Raw genomic sequence first — 21,594 nt, 5'->3', positions numbered from 1 at the left:
ACAGAAAAGTATTGTATGGAATTCGAATTGATAGCTCATTAATATTTTAAAGAAGTCTCGTAATTAAATATTTTGTTAGCTTTTTTTAACGTATGAAATAAAAATATATATTTTTTTAATTTTTAAATTATTAATTGTTTTAATAAAATTTTTTAAATAAATTATTAATTTTTTAACAGCATAATTCGAATTATACCATGAATTACTGTGTGTAATTCGAACCAAGCTGGTTCGAATTAGTGTGTGCGTGTGTTTGTGTGTAATTCGAACCAAACTGGTTCGAATTATGTAGAAATGGAATTGGAACCAACATGGTTCGAATTATATAAAAATATAATTTGGCTTATTGCTGAAACGATTTTCGCTTTGGCGTATTTACGTTACATGATTTTTGAAATGGCTTATTAAAGTTTTTTACCCTAAAAAAAATAACATTAATTTTTTTTAACATAAAAATTTTATTATTTTTTCGAAATAATTATCAGAGATCAAATTAAATTTTTTTTTATTAAAAAACTTCGTTATCTTTTAAGATAATTATCAGGTGCTGTTTTAGGGTTTTCTCTTTAAAGTAAGTTGAGAGAAATTAGGATAATGATATACTTTTCCTAATGATATTGATAGTGAAGCAATTTTTTTAGAGTAGAGTAGACTACATATCCAACCGACTAACCAAAACGTCGTAATTTACACATATCTCAGCCACTTTCCGCCGTTAACGACCATGTTTTCTCGTCGTTTCTCACTCTCCTTCTCCTTCTTCTTCCTCTTTCTTTTTCAAATCACTCCCTTCTCGTACTCTTCTTCTTCAAACCCCTCTTCCAATCTCACCCTCATCTTACAGGTACCTTACCCCCTCTCACTCCCTTTCCCCTTTCTGTTCATTTATTTTATTACTCATTATAAAAAAAAACCTAAAAATAATAAAAAAAAACTTTTTTTATTTTTTATTTTTAATTACCTGATTCGTTGAAATCAGGATGTATTGAAGGCAATCTCGTTGAAGCAGAAGTGGGATTTGAACGATTTGCGGGTTCTTAATTCGGAATCTGTTGGGAACAGGTTCAGGTTTGGAACGTTTCAGAACTTCGAGTTCAGAATTGGGTTTGGGAAAAAGAGCAATTTTTCTGTGAAATTCTCTGATCAGGTTGCGAGTTGGAGCAAGTTGAGGAGGAAGCCCGAATCGGTGGAAGAGGATTTAGGGTCTCTGATTCATCGTGTTAGCTCCACGGCTGTTCTTGATTCAATCAAATTGGAAGGTCCTTTTGAGTTGGTTGTTGATGACACTCACAGATTCTCACTATCATTGCCTGTATGATATGATTTCTCATCTAAATTTTAGTTTTTTAGTAGTTTTCTGTTGCTGTTCTATTCAGATCTCTATGTGGCAGAAGTAGTTGAACTTGAAGTTCATGTTTCTTTTCTTGTTCACTTGGAAGTTGTTGTTTCTCTTTCTTATGTCGCTGTTAGATTAATTTTTTATATTATGTTTTTCTTTTTTGGAGTAATTTTAAGTGATAGCCAATCATAGAGTTTGAACTTTGAAGGAGTTGTTAGGGGAGTTAAGAGTTTAAAAATAATCTTTTTACACTGTTATCCAATTAAATCCATTTCCTAAGTAATTTGCTTTTACTAATATAGCAAGTGATTGGAATCAATAAAAAACATTTTTGCAATGTTAAACTGTAACAGATTTGAACTAAATATTCTTCATGTGGATTTAAATGTGAGATGAAGAACAAGGTGCAAGTATTATTTCACTGTGTTTGTTATTGAAAGTAACTAGCTGTTATTTCTTAGATTTGTTATAGCTTTAAATACGGCTTCATTTATTGTTTCATATTTATGAACCATTGAACCTGTTACTTTGATTTTTGCCACATATGTTAAGCATTTTATCTTCATTTGACGTTGATCTGTGACAATTAATGCTTCAAAGTCAAAGAAATCTTACTGTCATTAGTGATGTCGTTAGAGTTAACATTTATATGCCATCAATGACATAACATTCTTGTTTCTTAAGCAAATAGCAAGCTAAGATATATCTTTTGAATTTTTCGTTTAGTTACTATCTGTTTTGATGTCTCACTACCTTTTGATTTTGCAGATGAATGTTTCTTATACTGGTTTGAAACACATCCTTGTTGGTGAAGGTATTACAATAGAAGTAAAACAAGCACAAGAAATATCTCTTTTCTACTCATCTGATCTTGATCTGCGAATAAATGGGACTGCGTTATATAGCAAGGGAAGAAGTACATTTTGGCCCTTTCTGCAGTCAATGTGCATGCCGTTAATTCCCGTACGCATATTCGGGTCTGCATCATTAGTAGCTTATAAAGCTAGGAACCGTTATTCACCAATAGAAACTACATCAATTTTAGAGGACTCAGTTGAGCTGCTTCCAGAAAAATGTTACCATGGCCATACACGTAGAAAGCGAGCGTGCCCCATTGATAAATTAAGCTCTAAATTAAGTGTGTTTGAGAAAATTCTGAAGAGTCTTGTTGGTCATAAGATTCTTCAAGATCAGTTTTTTGGCTTCGTGAGAGCAAACATTAAAGCATCAGCTGCTGTAAAGTTCCCTCTAGAATTGGAAAGAGACATAGGGAGTAATGTCACACTTAGTCGCACATTACCTGATTGGAGAACAAGACCCAGTGTAGAGAGGTTTTGGTTCGAGATATTGGCGAAACTCGAGGCAGACAGGCTAAAGCCGGTTTTGATAAAGAAAGTGAAACCTTTTATCGAATCCGATTCAGCTTCATGGGCTAATTTGATGTCTAATATGTCATATACGAAATTGCGACCGGTTCTTCTTCCTCCAGAAGCTCTCACATTGGATGTGAAGTGGTAGGAGATGCTCTTGTAAGTTGTAAGATTTTTTTCCAAAACTTTAATAGGCCTTTTCATAGATTCATCTGTTGATGCTGTTAGATAAAGGAGTTAACTAACTCTTGTAAAATATATCACTCATGCACTCATGATTGGCTTTGTAAATATCCCAAAAAAGAAAGTGAAAAAGAAAAAAATTGAAAGAAGAATTTGTTTTTACATGCTTTTTGTAGTGATATTGGATTTGAAAAACAATTCTTTGATTAGCGCTACGATGGAGAAGTCTTGTACTAAAGATGGTGTATTATTTTGGAAATGTGTACTCTATATATCTATAGCGGGGAAGGTGCTGAATGTGCTGTTTCAGTGTACTCTATATATCTTTGGTTATGAATACAATATGCAAGAGTAACTTATCATTATAACTGTATTATTATGACAATGTTAACATGTTGTGAAAGATTTGTATTGTTATCATAGTACATGTTGAAAATAAATATTCCAACATTGGTTATAATTGTAAGTTTGGTTTGTTCTTGTTATTGCTGTATGTATGATAATTATATTGGATTTACAATTCTGATTAATGAATAATGTTGATTAAACAAACACACACATACACACGTACAACTTCATTAAAATTTTTACTGTTTTTACTCGTCCTTTTACTTAATAACTAAAACAAGATTGTAAAGAAGTAAACCATGTTGGTCATCAAGCAGAAAACTTTAACAAGGGATTGGATGTACTTTCCTCCTCAAAACTTGAAGACACATAAGAATTATTTGAAGCATCTACTCCTGATGAGTCAACTTCAGAATCTCTTTGAATCACATCATTTGGACAATATGAAGGTTTTGGAGGCATTTCAATACTTGCAACATCTCCTTCTAACATTTCCACTACTTTACTCATTGAGGGACGATCACTTGGCTTCAGTTGTATGCACCACAACGCAATTATAAACATCTTTTTTGCTAACTCACTCCTTTCTTCATCCATAAAAGTTTCCATCTCAATCTCATCAGTTTCCTCAGCAGCCAACTGATCATATATCCAAAATGGAAAATAAAGTTGACTTGAATGCTCTGCATGAGGATTTAAATTTCTTCTTTGACTCGCTGTTTCCATCAAAAGCATTCCAAAACTATACACATCAGCCTTGTAAGATAATGCTCCAATATTTTGATAGAACAATTCTGGGGCCATGTAACCAATGGTTCCTCTTGCCGCAGTCAAAGTCACAATACTATTATCAAGAGGATATAGTTTTGCAAGACCAAAGTCTGACACCTTAGGAATGAAGTTCTCGTCAAGAAGAATGTTGTGAGGCTTGATATCAAAATGTAAAATTTGCATGTCACAACCTTCATGCAGATAAGCCATACCACGTGCCACACCAAGGGATATCTCAAACATCTTCTCAGAAGTTAGAGATACATTTTTTTCTTTAGAAAATATATATTTATCTAAAGAACCATTTGGCATGAATTCATATATAAGAGCGCGTTTTGAACCTTCCACACAAAACCCAATCAACCTTACCACATTTGCATGGTGTATTCTACCAATGGTAGCAACTTCACTGATAAATTCTTGGCCATTAGCTTTGGCTTTACCCAACATTTTTATGGCTACAAAAGGCCCACTTTGTAGTTTTCCTTTGTATACTGCACCAAATTCTCCTTCTCCCAACTTCTCCTTAAAACCTCTTGTCATCTTCTTTATCTCTTTATATGAATATCTTATTGGCATGAGAGTATTTCCTTGTAGAAAATCCTCAATATTTTCATAGATTGATATATGCCTTCTTCGAAACGTGTAGATCAACAATGAAAAGAAAAACATGACACCTATTGAGTATTTGAGGATTATGTATGACATCAGAAACAATCCCATGAATAATCCAACCTTAACAACAGGTATTACATCTCTTTTAGAGAAGTGTTCACCACTATCCGTGTGCCACACTTTGCGAAGTCCTGTGTAATTATAAGAATATGGATCAATTTAAATGTATTTGCTACCAATGAACACATATAAAACTTTATTCAAAGTATGTACAAGGAATTTATTATTTGATATATAATATATGTAGATGTAAAAAGAATCAGACATTTGAGTCTTAGAAGACACAAGACTAGAATACAAGTTTGACAAATTAGTCTTTAAAAGATAATTAATCATTTGCCTCATTTGTTTACCTAGTACAACCCAAGTTATGAATGATTTAATATTACTAATAACTTAATAAGCTTTCTTAGTGTTAACTAAAATATTTTAAGGGCCGCGGGGTGGGATGAGAGTGGGAGGGTGAATAGTGGTGGTTGTGGATTTTTTTTTTCTTTTTCTTTTGAAGAGGGAGAAAGAAAAGGAGAAGGAAGTGGTGTTGGGAGAAATAGTACTGAATTGCTGATGCTTTAACAGTGAGAATAAGTGAAAGTTTAGGGCCAATACTTTTATTAAAATTTGACCAGCACTTAGCCATCAAAAGTAAAATGAGGAATTCTTCACCATTAGATGAAATCTCACACCATTAAAAATACTATTAATGGCTAATTGATGACTATAACTCACAAAATCTACTATCTCCTAGCATTCTTCGTAAGGATAATATTATATTATTATGGGGTTTAGGATTTTGGAGGAAAATAGAAAAAATTAATTGATGATTGATAATAAAATATTAACGATAAAATTGAATTAAATTAAAAATCTTAAGAATATTCAAAAAAAAAATTTATGAAAAAGACTTTATCCTAATATTAATATTAGAGGAGTGTTAGGAGCCAGCAGATTTTGTGATTTGTAGTTATCAATTAGCTATCATCAATGTTTTTAATGGTGCAAGATTATATCTAATGGTGTGGAATTACTCAATTTTCTTCTGAAACCAAATTTTAATAAAAGTGCTGCTATCTAGATTTTCTCTTAATATTAAATAACTATTTGGTATTATTATTTTTACATTTATATACTACGTACTCCTTTTTGTTTTTCTCTTTTTTTTCCAATTTTAGTTAAACACCTTTAGTTCAATATATGGCAGTATATCCATTTTATGATTTGTCACTTAATTATTTACTAATTTAAAATCTCTCTTATCAGTTATACTCCTCATGGTGTCGTCCACTTACGCCAAACAATAACATTGAAAAGGAAATTTACACCATGCAACTGCACATATATACTAAGGAATGAGAAGTTACCTTTCAAAATTCCGTATGCAAAATCTGTTGAAAAGAATCAGTGAAAAGTTAGCAACATGGTGAAGGCAATAAACCACTAATAGTGATACATAAACTCATAAAAATGGGTTTATATATAAATATCACATGTTTCTATATTTGGCACCTAAATTTGACATCAAACAAGATTTGTAACTTTTTAACTTAAAGGTTCCAAGTTCCAACTCTTTTATATGAGAAAAAGATGAAAAAAAAGAAAAGAAAAGAAAAAGTATTTGATGTCTAACAAGATTGGTTAAGGGTAGTTAGTAATTAACAGATTGGTTAGCGTGTGTAACAAGATATCTGAGTCCGTTAAAGTTTGTTAGAGAGCTGGGAAGTCTTATGACAAATCAATGATTACTACTCTTTACTTCCTTCTCTCATTCAAATCTAGGTCTGATTCTTGCTATGTATTGTTCTGTTTATAATCTCCCTCCTCTTCAAGAACTGTAACATCTACGATGAGTGTAGAAAAAGTAGTGTTTCACCAAATTTATGCATAGTTCTATACTCAGTATTCATAAATTTTAATCATGAAAGTTTTGTTTTTATGCGACACAACATGCTTTAAGGCCTAAAAAGGATTGTATTTTCGGTGTGAAATTAAATAAACAAAGACAAGTAGTGGCCTCAAGGGATAAAAATCATACCTTGCGCAATTATTAGTAGCTTTGACGGGTTCCCTAAATTAAATCAGTTATTAAAAATTGATTAGCTCTCCAATTTTGAAGATAACAAGATAAAAATAGCTTCATACGAATATAACAATTGAATAACTTAATATATTTGATTAAATTACTTAATATAATCTTAACTATGAATAAACTTTTCTTACAACATTTGTCGTTCACCATCAGCAGTGAATAGTAGTCACAGGGGACGAGGGAATCCGGATCCCCACAGGTGATATTCTGAGTGATTTCGTTGAATAAGCAAAAATTCTTCATCCCGCATTTATCTTCACAAGCAAACCCATACATCCACGAAAGTTCAAATCCGTAACTGAGTTTCTTATGGATTTCAGAGTATGCCAAGTTCTCTTCGATGAACACTGAATCTTGCCATAATCTCGGTGGAACAAGAAACGATGAGGCTGCAATCAGCTTCACACGGCAATCATCTCTTAATTCAACCACCGCCAAGTCTCCAAGAACAGCATAAACATTATTACCCCCTTCTTTAATGCAAGGAGCAGCGTTCACGTATCGTGGATCGTCCCTCACCGGATTGGTGCAGTTCAAGAACACCACGTGCTCGAACATTCTCACTGCGTTCTCCTCCGGTGTGGAGCCATTTAAGGAGACTCGTTCTTGAAGGAATTCATATTTTCCGGTGCCGACTTCGGCGACTGTTTTGTAATAATAGTCATCCCCAAAGGTACTGAAATTGGTTAAGGATAAAGAATAGCGAGGAAGGGTAGAACAGTCATTCTCTGAGATGGATGGATCTAGAAGCCGGATCGTGAAGTTGTTGTAGTTTATTGCCTCAACATGGTAGGTTTTACCGGGAAAAAGATATAAGAGGGTGATGTTATTCTCGCAAGACAACTCGTACCTCCGGTCGCCACAGCTTGCAGGGTCGCCCCTTAGCCGGAAAGGATGTGTTATGGTGGTGACTTTGCCGCATGCGGAGGGCGTACATGTTCTGTTATGATCAGCAGCTGCTGCAACTGTAACAATCAGGAGCAGCAACTTTAAGCGGGAGAAGCAGAAACCTTTTCTACTGCTCATCATTGATCAGGAATTAGCAACTTGCGGTGAGGACCAAACTGTTTTAATATTGATTTGGAGAGGTTTACTTCTAGTTTGGAATGGTGAATTTGGTGAGGTTGTTTGTGAAATCGATTATTTATAAGCTTTTTTTTTTTGGTAAATCAAAGAATGTTTGGTAAGAATATTTCTGAATGGAATTTGGAAAAGCATATACAGAAAATTATGAATTAGAATTGGACAGCCTATATTCTTTCAATTCAGAAGAATACAAATAGTTTTGCAGATTGTATAGCTTAAAGAATGAAATTTGGAAAAGCATATATAGAAGATTATGAATTAGAATTGGACAGCCTATATTCTTTCAATTCAAAAAAATACAAATAGTTTTGCAGATTGTATAGCTTAAAGTCAATCATAAAGTGAAGATCAACATCTAATAAATTTAAATATGAACTTAACTAATTAATTTGATTTTGTCTCTATTTTTTTTCTTTCTTTTTTTGTTTAGTCACTAAAAAAAATATTTTTGGTGTAAACAATTCAAACTCATATACCATTTTCAAGCATGTATTCAGTGGCAATGAGCTAACTACTTTTGAAAAACCCTCTTTGCCATTGACTTGGAAACCAATGCATAAGCATGTCGGTAACGTGTTCAATTCCAACCATTTAGATATTGTTTGAATGTAAAGTGGAAAATAGGTGGAAAGAAAATGAGAAGAAAGAAAATAGAAAGAAAAGTTAATTTTTTTTGTGTTGTTTGGATGAAGAAAAAATAGAAGGAAAGAAAGTAAAAAAAAACGAATTTCCATAGTGGATGCTTCGTTGGTTGCAACATGCCCAAGGGGACACAATACTATGAATCAATTATTTTACCCGTTATAGGTGAGACAATACTATTACTATTACTATTATTTTATCTTCATAGAATATCATTTATGTTTGAAACTTTGAATAGATAGAGTAAGCAAGGGACTCTGCCCTATTATATATTGCCAAGAACTATGCCTATCCCAAAAATATTGTATTAGTTTTATGAAATAAATTTAGTATTACAAAATTGAATTTTGTTATAATGGCATGCAGGTGCAGCTCTCCTGTTCTCAACACTGGCTGCCTTGTATTATGTATATTGCTATTATAGAAACAAAGGGGAAGATCAACAAAGAGTTCAAACTTTTTTGAAGGACTATGAGGCATTAAACCCAACCAGATTCTCTTATGCTGATATCAAGAGAATTACTAAGCAGTTTAAGGACAAGTTAGGTGAAGGAGCTCATGGAGCTGTCTACAAAGGTAAATTGTCCAATCAAATTCTGGTTGCTGTCAAGATTCTCAATAACACAGACGGAGATGGGAAAGAATTCATAAATGAAGTGGGAACTATGGCCAAAATCCACCATGTCAACGTGGTTCGCTTGCTTGGATATTGTGCTGATGGATCTCACCGCGCTTTAGTTTATCACTTCTTCCCCAATGGTAATCTCCAGACCTTCATCGCTTCGTCCAGCGACAAAGAAACCTTCCTTGGATGGAACAAGTTGCATCAGATTGCTCTCGGCATAGCCAAAGGGATTGAATATCTTCACCAAGGCTGTGATCAAAGAATTCTGCATTTTGATATTAATCCTTACAATGTCTTGTTAGATGACGGTTTCACTCCAAAAATTTCAGACTTTGGTTTAGCTAAGTTATGCTCCAAAAATCGAAGTACTGTATCCATGACTGCAGCTAGGGGAACCTTAGGCTACATGGCGCCTGAAGTTTTCTCCAGAAACTTCGGCAATGTATCTTATAAATCCGATATCTACAGCTATGGGATGTTATTGCTTGAGATGGTTGGAGGAAGAAAAAATACAAATGCTAGTCAAGAAACATTTCAAGTTCTATATCCCAATTGGATACACAATTTGCTTGAAGGAGATGATACATATATTCCTATTGATGATGATGGAGATTTTAGAATAGCAAAGAAACTGGCAATAGTGGGACTATGGTGCATACAGTGGCACCCGGTTCAGCGTCCGTCCATGAAAAGTGTAGTTCAAATGCTTGAAGGAGAGGAAAGCAAGTTGAAAGTGCCGCCAAATCCTTTTGAATCTGCAGCTGCGACTACTTCAAGTGCAATTATTCCAGCAAGACGTCTGAATTTGGAGTTGGAAGTAATCCCAGAAACAGACTAGTTTGATTCAACATACTATTAAACATTTAACTAGCACTTGGTGTGTGTGCATGTGTGTGATGTTGTAATCAAAGAAAGTTGCTTTTCACCTTTTAACTTTTTGTTGTGTATGGTAAAAAATACCTGCAAAAATATATATAAAAAATGGCTTAGCTCCTGTTAGAAGGCTACGTTAATTAGTATGTGTAACATCTATTTCAATTATGAAGCTAGGAACCGACGAACCGTTATGCATCAATACAAACTATATGTCGATTTCAGAGGTCGCAGTTGAGCTGCTTCAGAAAAATGTTACCATCCATGACCTAGCTTTTTAACGATCTTGTTTCTTATTATGTCAAGTAAAAGGACAAGTATATCAAGGAGATGTGATATTTTTTATATTGCTTTTGTTTTTGTTTAAATTTATGTGCTGTATATTAGTTCAGAGACTTTGGTAATGAAAAAATAAATGATTTAAATTAAGAATAGAGTGTGTACATGCTGTTTTATATACAAGAGAACGTAACCCACAACTTTAACTAATATTTCCTCGCAAATTGAAGTATATAAATTGTAGGTTCCCAACAGATATGAGGGAGCTGAATTGTGATGTCAAAACTGCTTTGGTGAGAATGTTTGCCAATTGATGCTTTGTTGGGACATGTATTAGTTTGATGAAGCCTGTTTTAACTTTTTCTCTTATAGAGTGACAATCTATTTTAATATATTGGGATCTTTTATAAAAGGTAGGATTAGAAGCGAGTTGAATAGTCGAAATATTATCACAAAAATAACATGGCAGAGTTAATGGTAATATCAATAAACTTGAGTAAATTGGTGAGCCACACAACTTCACAAAAGCAGCATTTGTTATGGCTCTATACTCAATTTCGGTTGAACTTTTAGATGCCACATATTGTAGACTTATCATCTTGTTCTTTGTACGTCTAACATTCTCGACGAAAACTAAGCACTTTTATAATGACAATTTCTTAAGTAGCTTATAGCCTTATACTCTAAATTATATATAATATTACGAAATGATTATCAATATGATAATATATCCCATAAAGATAATGACTAGTGGTTTGTTAACTTGTTGATTAATAAATAAAATAAGATGATATTTTTATATGTCCAAGACGGTATTTGGCAAGTAAGCATATGGAATAGTTACGCAACTCCGGCATTCGGCTGAAAATTGTGTGTATAGTTTTGTTGTGATTCGTGGGTGAAATCCGAAAATATTCCTTTTTAAGTGAATTCCTTTATTTTTCTTTTAACCTTTTTGCAATCTGTAAAATTTTTTTTCCCAGTCAGTGAGAAGCCTTTCTTTTTTTTTTTTTTTAGAATGTAAAATGCACTTTTTTTCAGATCAAATCAAAGTGGTAGATTCATTTTCTCGCACTCTGAAAAATAGAAATTCTATATCCACATATTTCAGCTCCAAATTCTGTTTTGGTAAATTACACTAAATTCAATTCAATTTTAAAATTAATTTGTGCCGGCATTCACTATCCAAATTGACAACGTTATTTCTGATTTTCTATTAAAAAGATAAAAACAAGGGTATATTCAATGAGGAGTGCTAGGGGACAGTAACTTTTGTGATTTGTAGCCATCAAATAGTTATCAATGATAATTTTAATGGTGTAAGATTGGCGTAAAATTTCATCCAATAGCTCACTTTTCTTTGCTAGTTATATACTGGTCAGAATTTAATAAAGTTGCTGCCCTAGACTTTTCCATATTCATATTCAATAGAGGCCTCACTGTCTACTTGATCTTAGCGTTGTAAAAGTCGTGAACAATTAATTATTTGTACGGTAAATAACTGCACTTTTTAAAATATGAATGGAGGCCATTTGAGATAAATACAGAGAGAGATAGAGAAAGAGATGAATTTTAGAGAGAGAGAGAGAGAGATGAATTAACGAATCTTAAATAGTCCAAACTAAAGTAACTCACTTAATTAAACTAGTCTGTTTCTGGAATTACTTCCAATTCCAAATTCAAGAATTTTGCTGGAATAATTGCACTTGAACTAGTCGCAGCTATAGATTCAAAAGGATTTGGAGGCACTTTTAACGTATCTTCCTCTCCTTCAAGCATTTGAACTACACTTTTCATGGAGGGACGGTGCACCGGGTGCCACTGGATGCACCATAGTCCCACTATTGCAAGTTTCTTTGCAATTCTAAAATCTCCATCATCGTCAATTGGAATATACGTGTCATCTCCTTCGAGCAAATTGTGTATCCAATTCGGATATAGAACTTGAAATGTTTCTTGACTCGCATTTGTATTTTTTCTTCCTCCAACCATCTCAAGCAACAACATCCCATAACTGTAGATATCGGATTTGTAAGATACATTACCGAAGTTTCTAGAAAAAACTTCAGGCGCCATGTATCCTAAGGTTCCCCTAGCTGCTGTCATGGACACAGTGCTTCGATTTTTGGAGCATAACTTAGCTAAACCAAAGTCTGAAATTTTAGGAGTGAAATTTTGATCTAACAAGACATTGCGAGGATTAATGTCGAAATGCAGAATTCTGTGGTCACAGCCTTGGTGAAGATATTCAATCCCTTTGGCTATGCCCACAGCAATCTGATGCATCTTGTTCCATCCAAAGAAGGTTTCCTTTTCGCTTGACAGAGCAATGAAGCTCTGGAGATTACCATTGGGGAAGAAGTGATAAACCAAAGCACGGTGAGATCCGTCGGCGCAGTAGCCAAGCAAGCGAACCACATTGACATGGTGGATTTTGGCCATTGTTCCCACTTCATTTATGAATTCTGTCCCATCTCCATCTGCTTTATTGAGAATCTTGACGGCAACCAGAATTTGATTAGTTAATTTACCTTTGTAGACAGCTCCATGAGCTCCTTCACCTAACTTGTCCTTAAACTGCTTTGTAATTTTCTTGATATCAGCATAAGAGAATCTTGTTGGGTTTAATGCCTCATAGTCCTTCAAAAAAGTTTCAACTCTTTGTTGATCTTCTCCTTTGTTTCTATAATAGCAATATATATGATACATGACACCCAGTATTAGCACAAGGAGAGTTGCACCTGCATAACATTATAAACACATTGAACTTTCCAAGTAAATATACCATAATGGTGTTTAATCCAAGTTTAAGTTTGTTACCTGTAAGGGGTAAAAGAATGGATTCATGGTGTTCAGTGCCCTTGTTGGATACGTTGCAAGCAACAAAGCATCCACTCTTGAAAGTTTCTGTGGACCATACCAAGTATAATGGTTCCCAATTCCACTGTATCTTACATACAGAAATTGGCAAGACATGACGAGTCAATTTTGTGCAGAATACAAGGTTGGACTCGATGATGTTATCGTCATCTAAGGCAATAAGAATCGGGCAAGATAACGGATCTTGTTCCTCGTAGTAGCCTCTGAGGATGTTTAGTTCTATGCTTGAAGAGCAATCAAAGAAAGTACAGTTTGTTGGCTGTAGAGGATCATCAAAACTATCGAAATCAAGTGATTGTTTAATGGATTGGAAAGGATAAAATGATGAATAATTGAGTGTGAGAAAGAGTTGTGGAAAACAGTGTTTGGGATCATATACTTGTAAGGTGTTTGATGTGTAGCTAATGCTTGTGACGGGGAGTTTTACTGAGGATGGAAAGGCAGGCAGCTCAAGGATATTGGTTTCGTCTTCTGAACAGTAGAGACGCACGGGACATGGATCGGGATCATCATTGCAATTTCCGATTTCCACATTCAGATTCAGCAGCAGCACCAATAATAATGCTGCCATGGTCAATGATAACATCAGATGAGATGGGAAATCAAAGTTTTCTTTGCTTTGTAAATGAACTAAGTTCAAAATGATAAAAACAAGACTGTAGAATGGGTCAATAATTTTTTAAAGATGGGCTATTGAATTACAAAATGAACATCTTCCATACTATCTAGAATAATCATCCGTGACCTTTCAGATCTAGCGCTCTAATACCATGCATGATACCACTCATCCCAAAAGCTTCAGCTGATGGGAAAAGGTAACACTAATGATTATATCTCTAATACTCTCTAAACTTCCATTGTACACATTGTATAAATATTCCATTGGTTCCTCATACTTTCCCTAAATTTTATTACAAAATAATTAAGTTCTCAAAAAAGTAGAAACTCATGTATAGTCAATTTCACTTAAAGAAATTGACTGCACCTGAGTTTTCAACATTTTCTTTTCAATTAAAGTTAAACTTGATTGGAGTCTTGTTTATCACAAAATAGTCCATCATTGTGTTCAACAAAGTAGATTTCCGTTTTTATTTACGCATTCCCAGATGAGCAGAGGGAAAGCCTTGTGGTGTTCACTACTAGTCTTACACTTGCTCTTTCACAAGGATGAGGGAGCAGCATGTAACCCTTCTTCATGCGGCAAAATCAGCAACATAAAGCATCCTTTCAGGCTGAAGGATGATCCAGAAAACTGTGGGGATCGAAGGTACGAGTTGTCTTGCGAGAATAACAGGACGGTGTTATATCTTTTCCCCGGTATAAGCTACCATGTGCAGGCAATAAACTACAATAACTTCACAATCAGGCTTGTAGATCCCGCCATCTCAGACTCAGGGGATGACTGCTCCACCCTTCCCAGCTATTCTTTATCCACTACCAATTTCGGTGACAGTTATGGGTACATCGGTGTCCCCAAACCATATGGAGCCACTCAAGAACGAACTTATTATGCTCTAGTAAGAATGTTCGAGAACGTGATATTTTTGAACTGCAGCAATCCGATCAGGGACAATCCACGATTCGTGGATGCTTCCCCTTGCATTAAAGAAGGAGGCAATGTTTATGCTGTTCTTGGAGACATGGAGGTGGGTGAATTAAGAGATGAGTGCCATGTGAAGATGGTTGCTGCCTCATCCTTTCTTGTTCCACCGAGACCGGTGTATGATTCATTCATCATCGACCAAAACTTGTCATACGCTGAAATCCATAGAAAACTCACTTGCGGATTTCATCTTTCGTGGATGCTCGGCGGTGCTTGTCCATCTGCCTGTGACCAGCTGAGTTCTTGCTTTTTCAACGAAACCTCTCCAAATCTCATCACTTGCCGATCCCTAGCGGATCACTGTTTCACTCCAATAACGTTCAATGAATGCGGTAAGAAAATTAAACTCTCAACATTATTTCTATAAAAAAATCCGAATAAAATGTCATTATTTGTATAAGAGTATAATCACACTAGAGCCAAGACTGGAGACCTCAATATATAACAAAGAAATTTGTGTGTTCAACTACCATTACCGGAACTGATCATGATCAACCCCATCTTAGCTCAATTTTCTCTTTTGAATTTTAATTACTATTATTTTGCGTTTTTCTATCTTCGCAATTCGCCGGCTAATACATGTTTACTGTGATTTAGGTGACGTGTCAAAGCTCCAAATCATTGCAGAAGGTATGGATTCCTGAATTTTATCCCATACATAGAAATAGAATTGTTCATTTTTCTCTTGTCTTTTGTTTTTTTTTTCTTTTGAAAAACTTATGAGGCGAGTTGATCGGCATACAAAAAGCGAGAATATTATCTACAACTTGACAAAAAACACACAATTTATTCGATTATTTTTATATATTAATTTATTAATGAGATGTCCCAATACTAAAGTGTTAATCATTCTATAAGTACTTAGTTAGACCATGATAAATTACTCTAAGGGCTTGTTTGGGTGAGCTTTTAAAAAAAAATCTTTTTTCGAGTTATCTTTTTTTAAAAGATCTTATAGAGAAGTAAAAGTAATTTTATGTTTGGATATCTCATGTAAAAAGGTCTTTTTATCTATCAATTATGTTTGGGTATAACAATATAAAAGTACTTTTTGTTCATTTATTACATGAAAAACATCTTTTTTTTAAGGAAAAAGGATCTTTTAAAAAAAGATGTAAATTACAGCTTCTCAAAAAAGATCTTTTTTTGATTTTACTAGTGCTTTTACTTTTACTATTAGAAATTTGTCAAACACGTTAAAAAATAAAAAAAAAATCTTTTTTCATTGAAAAAATATCTTTTTTTAACAAAATAATGGCGCCCAAACATGCACTAAGTCTTGCAACTGCTTCTTTTTTATCATCATCATTTTTTTTATTAATCTTTTTTTTCTATTTTACTTTCTAAACAAAAATAAAAACAATGAACTTACATTCATTCAACTAAAAGAAATAAAGAAATAAGAAAAAAAAGAAGAAAAAATACAACATTAAAAGAGACATTTTTGTGTTTTTGTAGCAAAGTTTCGGTATAAAAACTAAAAAATTCATGTGTATTTGTTAATAAATTTTGGTGTTTTTTTATTTTGATAAGTTTTGTATAATTCTAAACTCTTCCTCTTTCTCCTCTTCATTTTCTGCTGCTGCTGCTTCTTCCTTTTTATCGTCATCTTTTTTTTATTCATTTTTTCTTTCTTGTTTTACTTTCTCAAATTTCTTCTTGTTTTATTCTTTTAACAAGAATAAAAATAAAAAAAAAACAAAGAAAAAAAAACACATAATGTTGCAAAATTACTAGAAATATGATGAACCTATATTCATTCAACTAAAAGAAAGAAAGAAATAAGAAAAAAAAAAGAAAAAGAATAAATACAGCATTAAAGAAGACATTTTTGTGCTTTTGTAGCAAATTTTCGGTTTAAAAACTAAAAAATTTATGTGTATTTGTTAAAAAATTTCGATGTATTTTTATTTTGATAAGTTTTGCATAATTCAAAATTCTTTCTCTTCATTCTCCTCATATTATGCTGTTTTTTCTTTATCTTTTTTTCTTCTTATTTCATTTTCTCACAATTCTTTTTGTTTCATTCTTTTAAGAGGAATAAAATTAAAAAAAAAAAGGTAATTTACTTTAATAAACTAATCCAAACAAAAAATTACCCCAACACCCAAATGTTAAATCGTGTTGAGTCTATGGCGGAATTTTGACTTTTAATAGATACAAAATAATATGAAATTGAATACTACTCACAATAATGCATTCACTATATATTTTGTAAAGAGGAAAAACAATATGAAAGATTTCTTCTAACTAACTCTATAAGATGATGTGAATAAGGATATTATTATTGTTAATTTGTTATTGACTTCAATTACAATTCTAGAGACGTATATATAGTATCTCTATGCTATAACTTCAACTAATAAGAATAAAATTCTCCGACAAAAACTTCTTACTAAACATTTTGAGTTCTCTCCTATTAAAACTCATTTATTTTACTTCCTAAAGTTACTCTTAACTTTCCTTTATTCTCACAATTCTACACCTCGGTCACAATTTGAAATTTACTCAAATTTTGGACGATCAAAGTATGGTATTCGTATCCCTATGCCTAACATGGAACAACATTGAGCAATTCTAAACAGTAGTGTTGGAACTTCCTTCCTGACACTACTTTAGTCAGTATGTTTGCGAGATTTTCATCTGTGTGTACTTTGACAAGAGAAATGTTGTCTTTCTCTATGACATCAAGCATGAAGTGATATCTTACATCAATATGCTTGGAACGAGCATGATGAACTTGATTTTTACCCAAATGAATTGTATTTTGACTATCACAACTCAGATTCACGCAATCTTACTGAAATCCCAAATCATCTAAAAGCTAAGATTCTTTAGCCACAATGCTTCTTTCACCTCTTCTGCTACTGCCATGTACTCAGCCTCTGTAGTAGATAGTGTCACTGTAACTTATAACATCGATCGCCAACTAACTGGAACACCTTATATTTTATATACATAACTGGTCGTAGAACGTCTTCTGTCTAGATCACCAGCATAATCAGAATCAATAAAGCCGCTGATTTGACATATTTTCCACTAAAGCATAAACCTATGTCAATGGTACCCTTCAAGTACTTTAATATTCACTTGACTGCTTCCCAGTGTGCCTTACCCGGATTTGCCATGAATCTGCTAACAATACTGATTGCCTGTGAAATATCTGAGTGTGTACACACCATAGCATACATTAGGCTACCGACTGCATTAGCATAAGATACATTTTCCATGTAAGTCTTATCTTCTGCTGTTGTGGGAGATTGTTTACCAGAGAACTTGAAATGTGGAGCCAACGGTGTTACTACTGGCTTAGCATTTTTCATTTCAAACCTTTCAATAACGCGCTCAATGTACCCTCTCTGACTTAAGAACAATTTTCGACTTAATCTCTCTCTTTTAATTTCCATGCCTAATGTTTTTCGTGCAACACCCAAATCTTTTGTTTCAAATTCTTTACCAAGTTGAACATTCAACCTATCTATCCCACCTTGCTCTTAGAAGCAATAAGCATGTCATCCACATACAATAAAAGATAGATATAATCACTTCCAAAAAGCTTATGAATGTATACACAACAATCATAATTACTTTTGGAAAAACCTTGTTTTAACATAAAGGAGTCAAATCGCTTATACCACTGTCGAGGAGATTGTTTCAATCCATATAGCAAATTCTTTAAGCGACATACCTGATTTTCTTTACCCTCAACCTTGAAACCCTCAGGTTGATACATGTAAATTTCTTCCTCTAAGTCACCATGCAAGAAAGCTGTCTTTACATCTAGCTGTTCCAACTCAAAATCACCCTGAGTAACAAGACTCAAAAGCATCCTTATGAAAGTGTGCTTCACCACAGGAGAAAATATCTCGTTGTAATCAACACCTTCTTTTTGTGCAAATCTCTTTGCTATTAACCTAGCTTTGAATCTTATACCATCTGACTTAGTAGGATTTTTTTTTCTTTTATACACTCATTTACAACCAATTGTAGTCTTTCCTACGAGCAACGGGACCACCTCCCATGTCTTGTTCTTATGGAGATATTACATCTCTTCTTCCATGGCGACCAACCAACTTTCTCTATCTTTGTCTTTGATAACAAGTTTGAAGGTGACCGGCTCATCATCCTCCAGTGAGAGTGCATAATCTACCAAGTTTACCTGCCCATAATGTCTCAAAAACTTGTCTGACCCAAACTTCTGAACGAATTTATAATTTTTCTTTGGCTTAGTGGATGCCAAAGAATCCTGCTGCTACTATTGTAATGCATGTGCATTTTCTTGCTGAATCTCTTCATGATCAAGTTCATCCTCTACATCATCTCGAGTAGCATTAGGATGCTCTACCTAAACATTATTATAATCTATTTGTTGGTATTTAGACTCTATCTCCACCACTTGAATATTTAAAGTTTTTCCAATATTACCATTATCTGACATCGTATCTTTAGACAAAGATACCATAGATCGTTCTTCAAAGGTAACATCCCTGCTAATTATAAACTTAGAATTATTTACGCTATAAAGACGATACCCTGAACCCCTCTTGGATACCCCAAAAAGATTGCCTTTTTAGCTCTATCATCAAGCTTATTATCTTTGACATGATAATAGGTTGTGCATCCAAAAACTCCGAGTTTATCGTAATCTGCATGTTTTCCTTACCACACCTTATAAGGTGTGTTTCCATCTAGAGAAGAATGTGGGGATCAGTTCACTATGTAGCAAGCTGTAGCAACCGACTCCACCCACCATTCTCTGCCTAACCCAGAATTAGAGCGCATATACCGTGCCTTCTCAAGTAGCGTACGATTCAGTCGTTCAGCGACTCCATTCTGTTGTGGTGTTTCTCTAGCTGTCCAGTGTCTCACGATGCCTTTTCGATCACAGAACTCCTTGAAAGCCTCATCCGTGTACTCTGTGTCATTATCTGATCGGGAAGTTTTCAGCCTCCTACCTGTTCAATTTTCAACCATTGCTCTCCATTACTTAAAAGTGTCAAATACCTCATTCTTATACTTGAGGAAGTAAATCCAAACATATCTGAAATAATCATCAACAAAAGTAACAAAATACTTGGAAGTAACTTTAGACAGGCCCCAAACATCAGTATGCACGTAGTCTAACAACCCTCTGCTTTTATGCTTGCTTGTAGAAAACTTCATCCTGTGTGCCTTTCCATACACGTAATGCTCACAAAATTCTATTTGTGGTTTCTTCATATTCTTCAACAAACCTTGTCCACAAAGCAATGATAGACCTTTCTCTGACATATGTCCAAGTCGCATGTGCCATATTCTTGTGCAATTTGTTTGATCTCTACTTTCATCGATTCTAACTGCTAACTCACCTGTGACTGTGTCCCCAAAAGAGAATAAAGATTACCGTAACGAACTCCCTTCATCACTACCAAAGAACCACGAACAACTTTTAGTACCCCATTTTCCATAACTATTTTGCAACCATTTTTCTCCAACAAACCTATGGAGATAAGATTTTTTTGCAAGTCTGGAATATGTCTCACATCCTTTAAGGTTCTTACTATTCTATCATGTATCTTGATTCTTATAGTACCCAACCCCACAGTTTTACAAGTATATATGATCATTGCCCATTAAAATTGTGCTACCATTTATGCTTTGATAGGTAGTAAACCACTTTCTATTTAGACACATATGGTGAGATGCTCCTGAATTAAGAATTCACTTATTGAAGATTTTATAAGATTGTTTCGCCACAGAGTAACAATCATCCTCATCATTTGAGACGTAGCTTGCTTCTTGCTTTTCTTTTGGGTTGTCATTGTTCTATTTCTTGAAAGTTATCTTCTTATTTAGACAATTTGCTTTGAATTGTCTAGGCTCCCCACATTTAAAGTATGTTCTCCCCACAATTGGCTCTTGATACCAATTGTTGAGTCTACAGCAAAATTTTGACTTCTAATATATACAAAGTAATATGAAAGTGAACACTACTCACAATAATGTACTCGCTATATATTTTGTAAAGAGGAAAAACAATATGAAAGATTTCTTCTAACTAACTCTATAAAATGATGTGAATAAGGATATTGTTATTGCTATTAACTTCAATTACAATTTTAGAGACATATATATAGTATCTATATGCTATAACTTCAATGAATAAGAATAAAATTCTCCGATAAAAACTCTTTACAAACATTTTGAATTTTCTCCTATTAAAACTCGTTTATTTTACTTCCTAAAGTTACTCTTATCCTTCTTTATTCTCACAAATCGTTTTGTGCACGTCCCAATTTGTGTTTCTATATAAATCGAAATACCCTATATCGATTTACAAGAAATAATAGTAAATCGAATTAGGGCCAATAAATTTAGTAGGGTGAAGAGTAAATCAAATTAGGATGATCTAAATTACCCAAAGTTTCAAATGTGGCTATTGTAAATTGATACAAGCTTTATCGATTTAGTACATGGTTTGTATGACTCGAAGTAAATTGAACGTGAGTGATTCGATTTATATATAAGCTCCCATCCATACTAATTAAATTTACAATGCCCCATTCGATTTACTCTTATTCCCTCGTATATACAATTCGAAGCGCACTGTATCTATTTGTACAATGCCTTAGTTCCTTTGGATTTTTGGTGTGGTGGATGTGTGGGTTGGAAAATGTAATTCAAATAGAAGGGGTTCAAATTGTATATATAGAGGAAATAAGAGTAAATCGAATTGGGTATTGTAAATTTAGCATGGATGAGCCTATGTATAAATCGAATCACCCACATTCAATTTACTATGAGCCATGCAAACTATGTACTAAATCAACACAGCTTGTATCGATTTATAATAGGAAC

General features: G+C 33.8%; 5 protein-coding genes across 5 annotated transcripts; 3 read left to right on the top strand and 2 right to left on the bottom strand.

The window, feature by feature from the left end:
• On the top strand, positions 595 to 3,256 carry LOC107605708. The gene is made up of 3 exons (XM_016307672.2): positions 595 to 844; positions 980 to 1,312; positions 2,108 to 3,256. The coding sequence occupies exons 1-3, from the start codon at positions 725 to 727 to the stop codon at positions 2,855 to 2,857; spliced, it is 1,203 nt and encodes a 400-aa protein (XP_016163158.1). The 5' UTR covers positions 595 to 724; the 3' UTR covers positions 2,858 to 3,256.
• LOC107605707 (rust resistance kinase Lr10-like) lies at positions 3,513 to 7,950 on the bottom strand. Its single transcript, XM_016307671.2, has 2 exons — positions 6,940 to 7,950; positions 3,513 to 4,688 (listed from the first exon to the last, which is right to left on the bottom strand). Exons 1-2 carry the CDS (start codon positions 7,796 to 7,798, stop codon positions 3,550 to 3,552), a joined length of 1,998 nt encoding a protein of 665 aa, XP_016163157.2. The 5' UTR covers positions 7,799 to 7,950; the 3' UTR covers positions 3,513 to 3,549.
• On the top strand, positions 8,582 to 10,285 carry LOC107647803 (rust resistance kinase Lr10-like). The gene is made up of 2 exons (XM_016351852.2): positions 8,582 to 8,662; positions 8,864 to 10,285. The coding sequence occupies exons 1-2, from the start codon at positions 8,614 to 8,616 to the stop codon at positions 9,958 to 9,960; spliced, it is 1,146 nt and encodes a 381-aa protein (XP_016207338.1). The 5' UTR covers positions 8,582 to 8,613; the 3' UTR covers positions 9,961 to 10,285.
• LOC107647802 (rust resistance kinase Lr10-like) lies at positions 11,897 to 13,725 on the bottom strand. The gene is made up of 2 exons (XM_016351851.2): positions 13,095 to 13,725; positions 11,897 to 13,015 (listed from the first exon to the last, which is right to left on the bottom strand). Exons 1-2 carry the CDS (start codon positions 13,723 to 13,725, stop codon positions 11,919 to 11,921), a joined length of 1,728 nt encoding a protein of 575 aa, XP_016207337.1. The 3' UTR covers positions 11,897 to 11,918.
• LOC107647801 lies at positions 14,261 to 15,401 on the top strand. The gene is made up of 2 exons (XM_016351850.1): positions 14,261 to 15,089; positions 15,355 to 15,401. The coding sequence occupies exons 1-2, from the start codon at positions 14,261 to 14,263 to the stop codon at positions 15,399 to 15,401; spliced, it is 876 nt and encodes a 291-aa protein (XP_016207336.1).

The sequence above is a fragment of the Arachis ipaensis genome, chromosome B06, assembly GCF_000816755.2.
Source record: "Arachis ipaensis cultivar K30076 chromosome B06, Araip1.1, whole genome shotgun sequence".
Lineage (NCBI taxonomy): Eukaryota > Viridiplantae > Streptophyta > Magnoliopsida > Fabales > Fabaceae > Arachis > Arachis ipaensis.
This window is presented reverse-complemented; position numbering and strand designations above follow the sequence as displayed.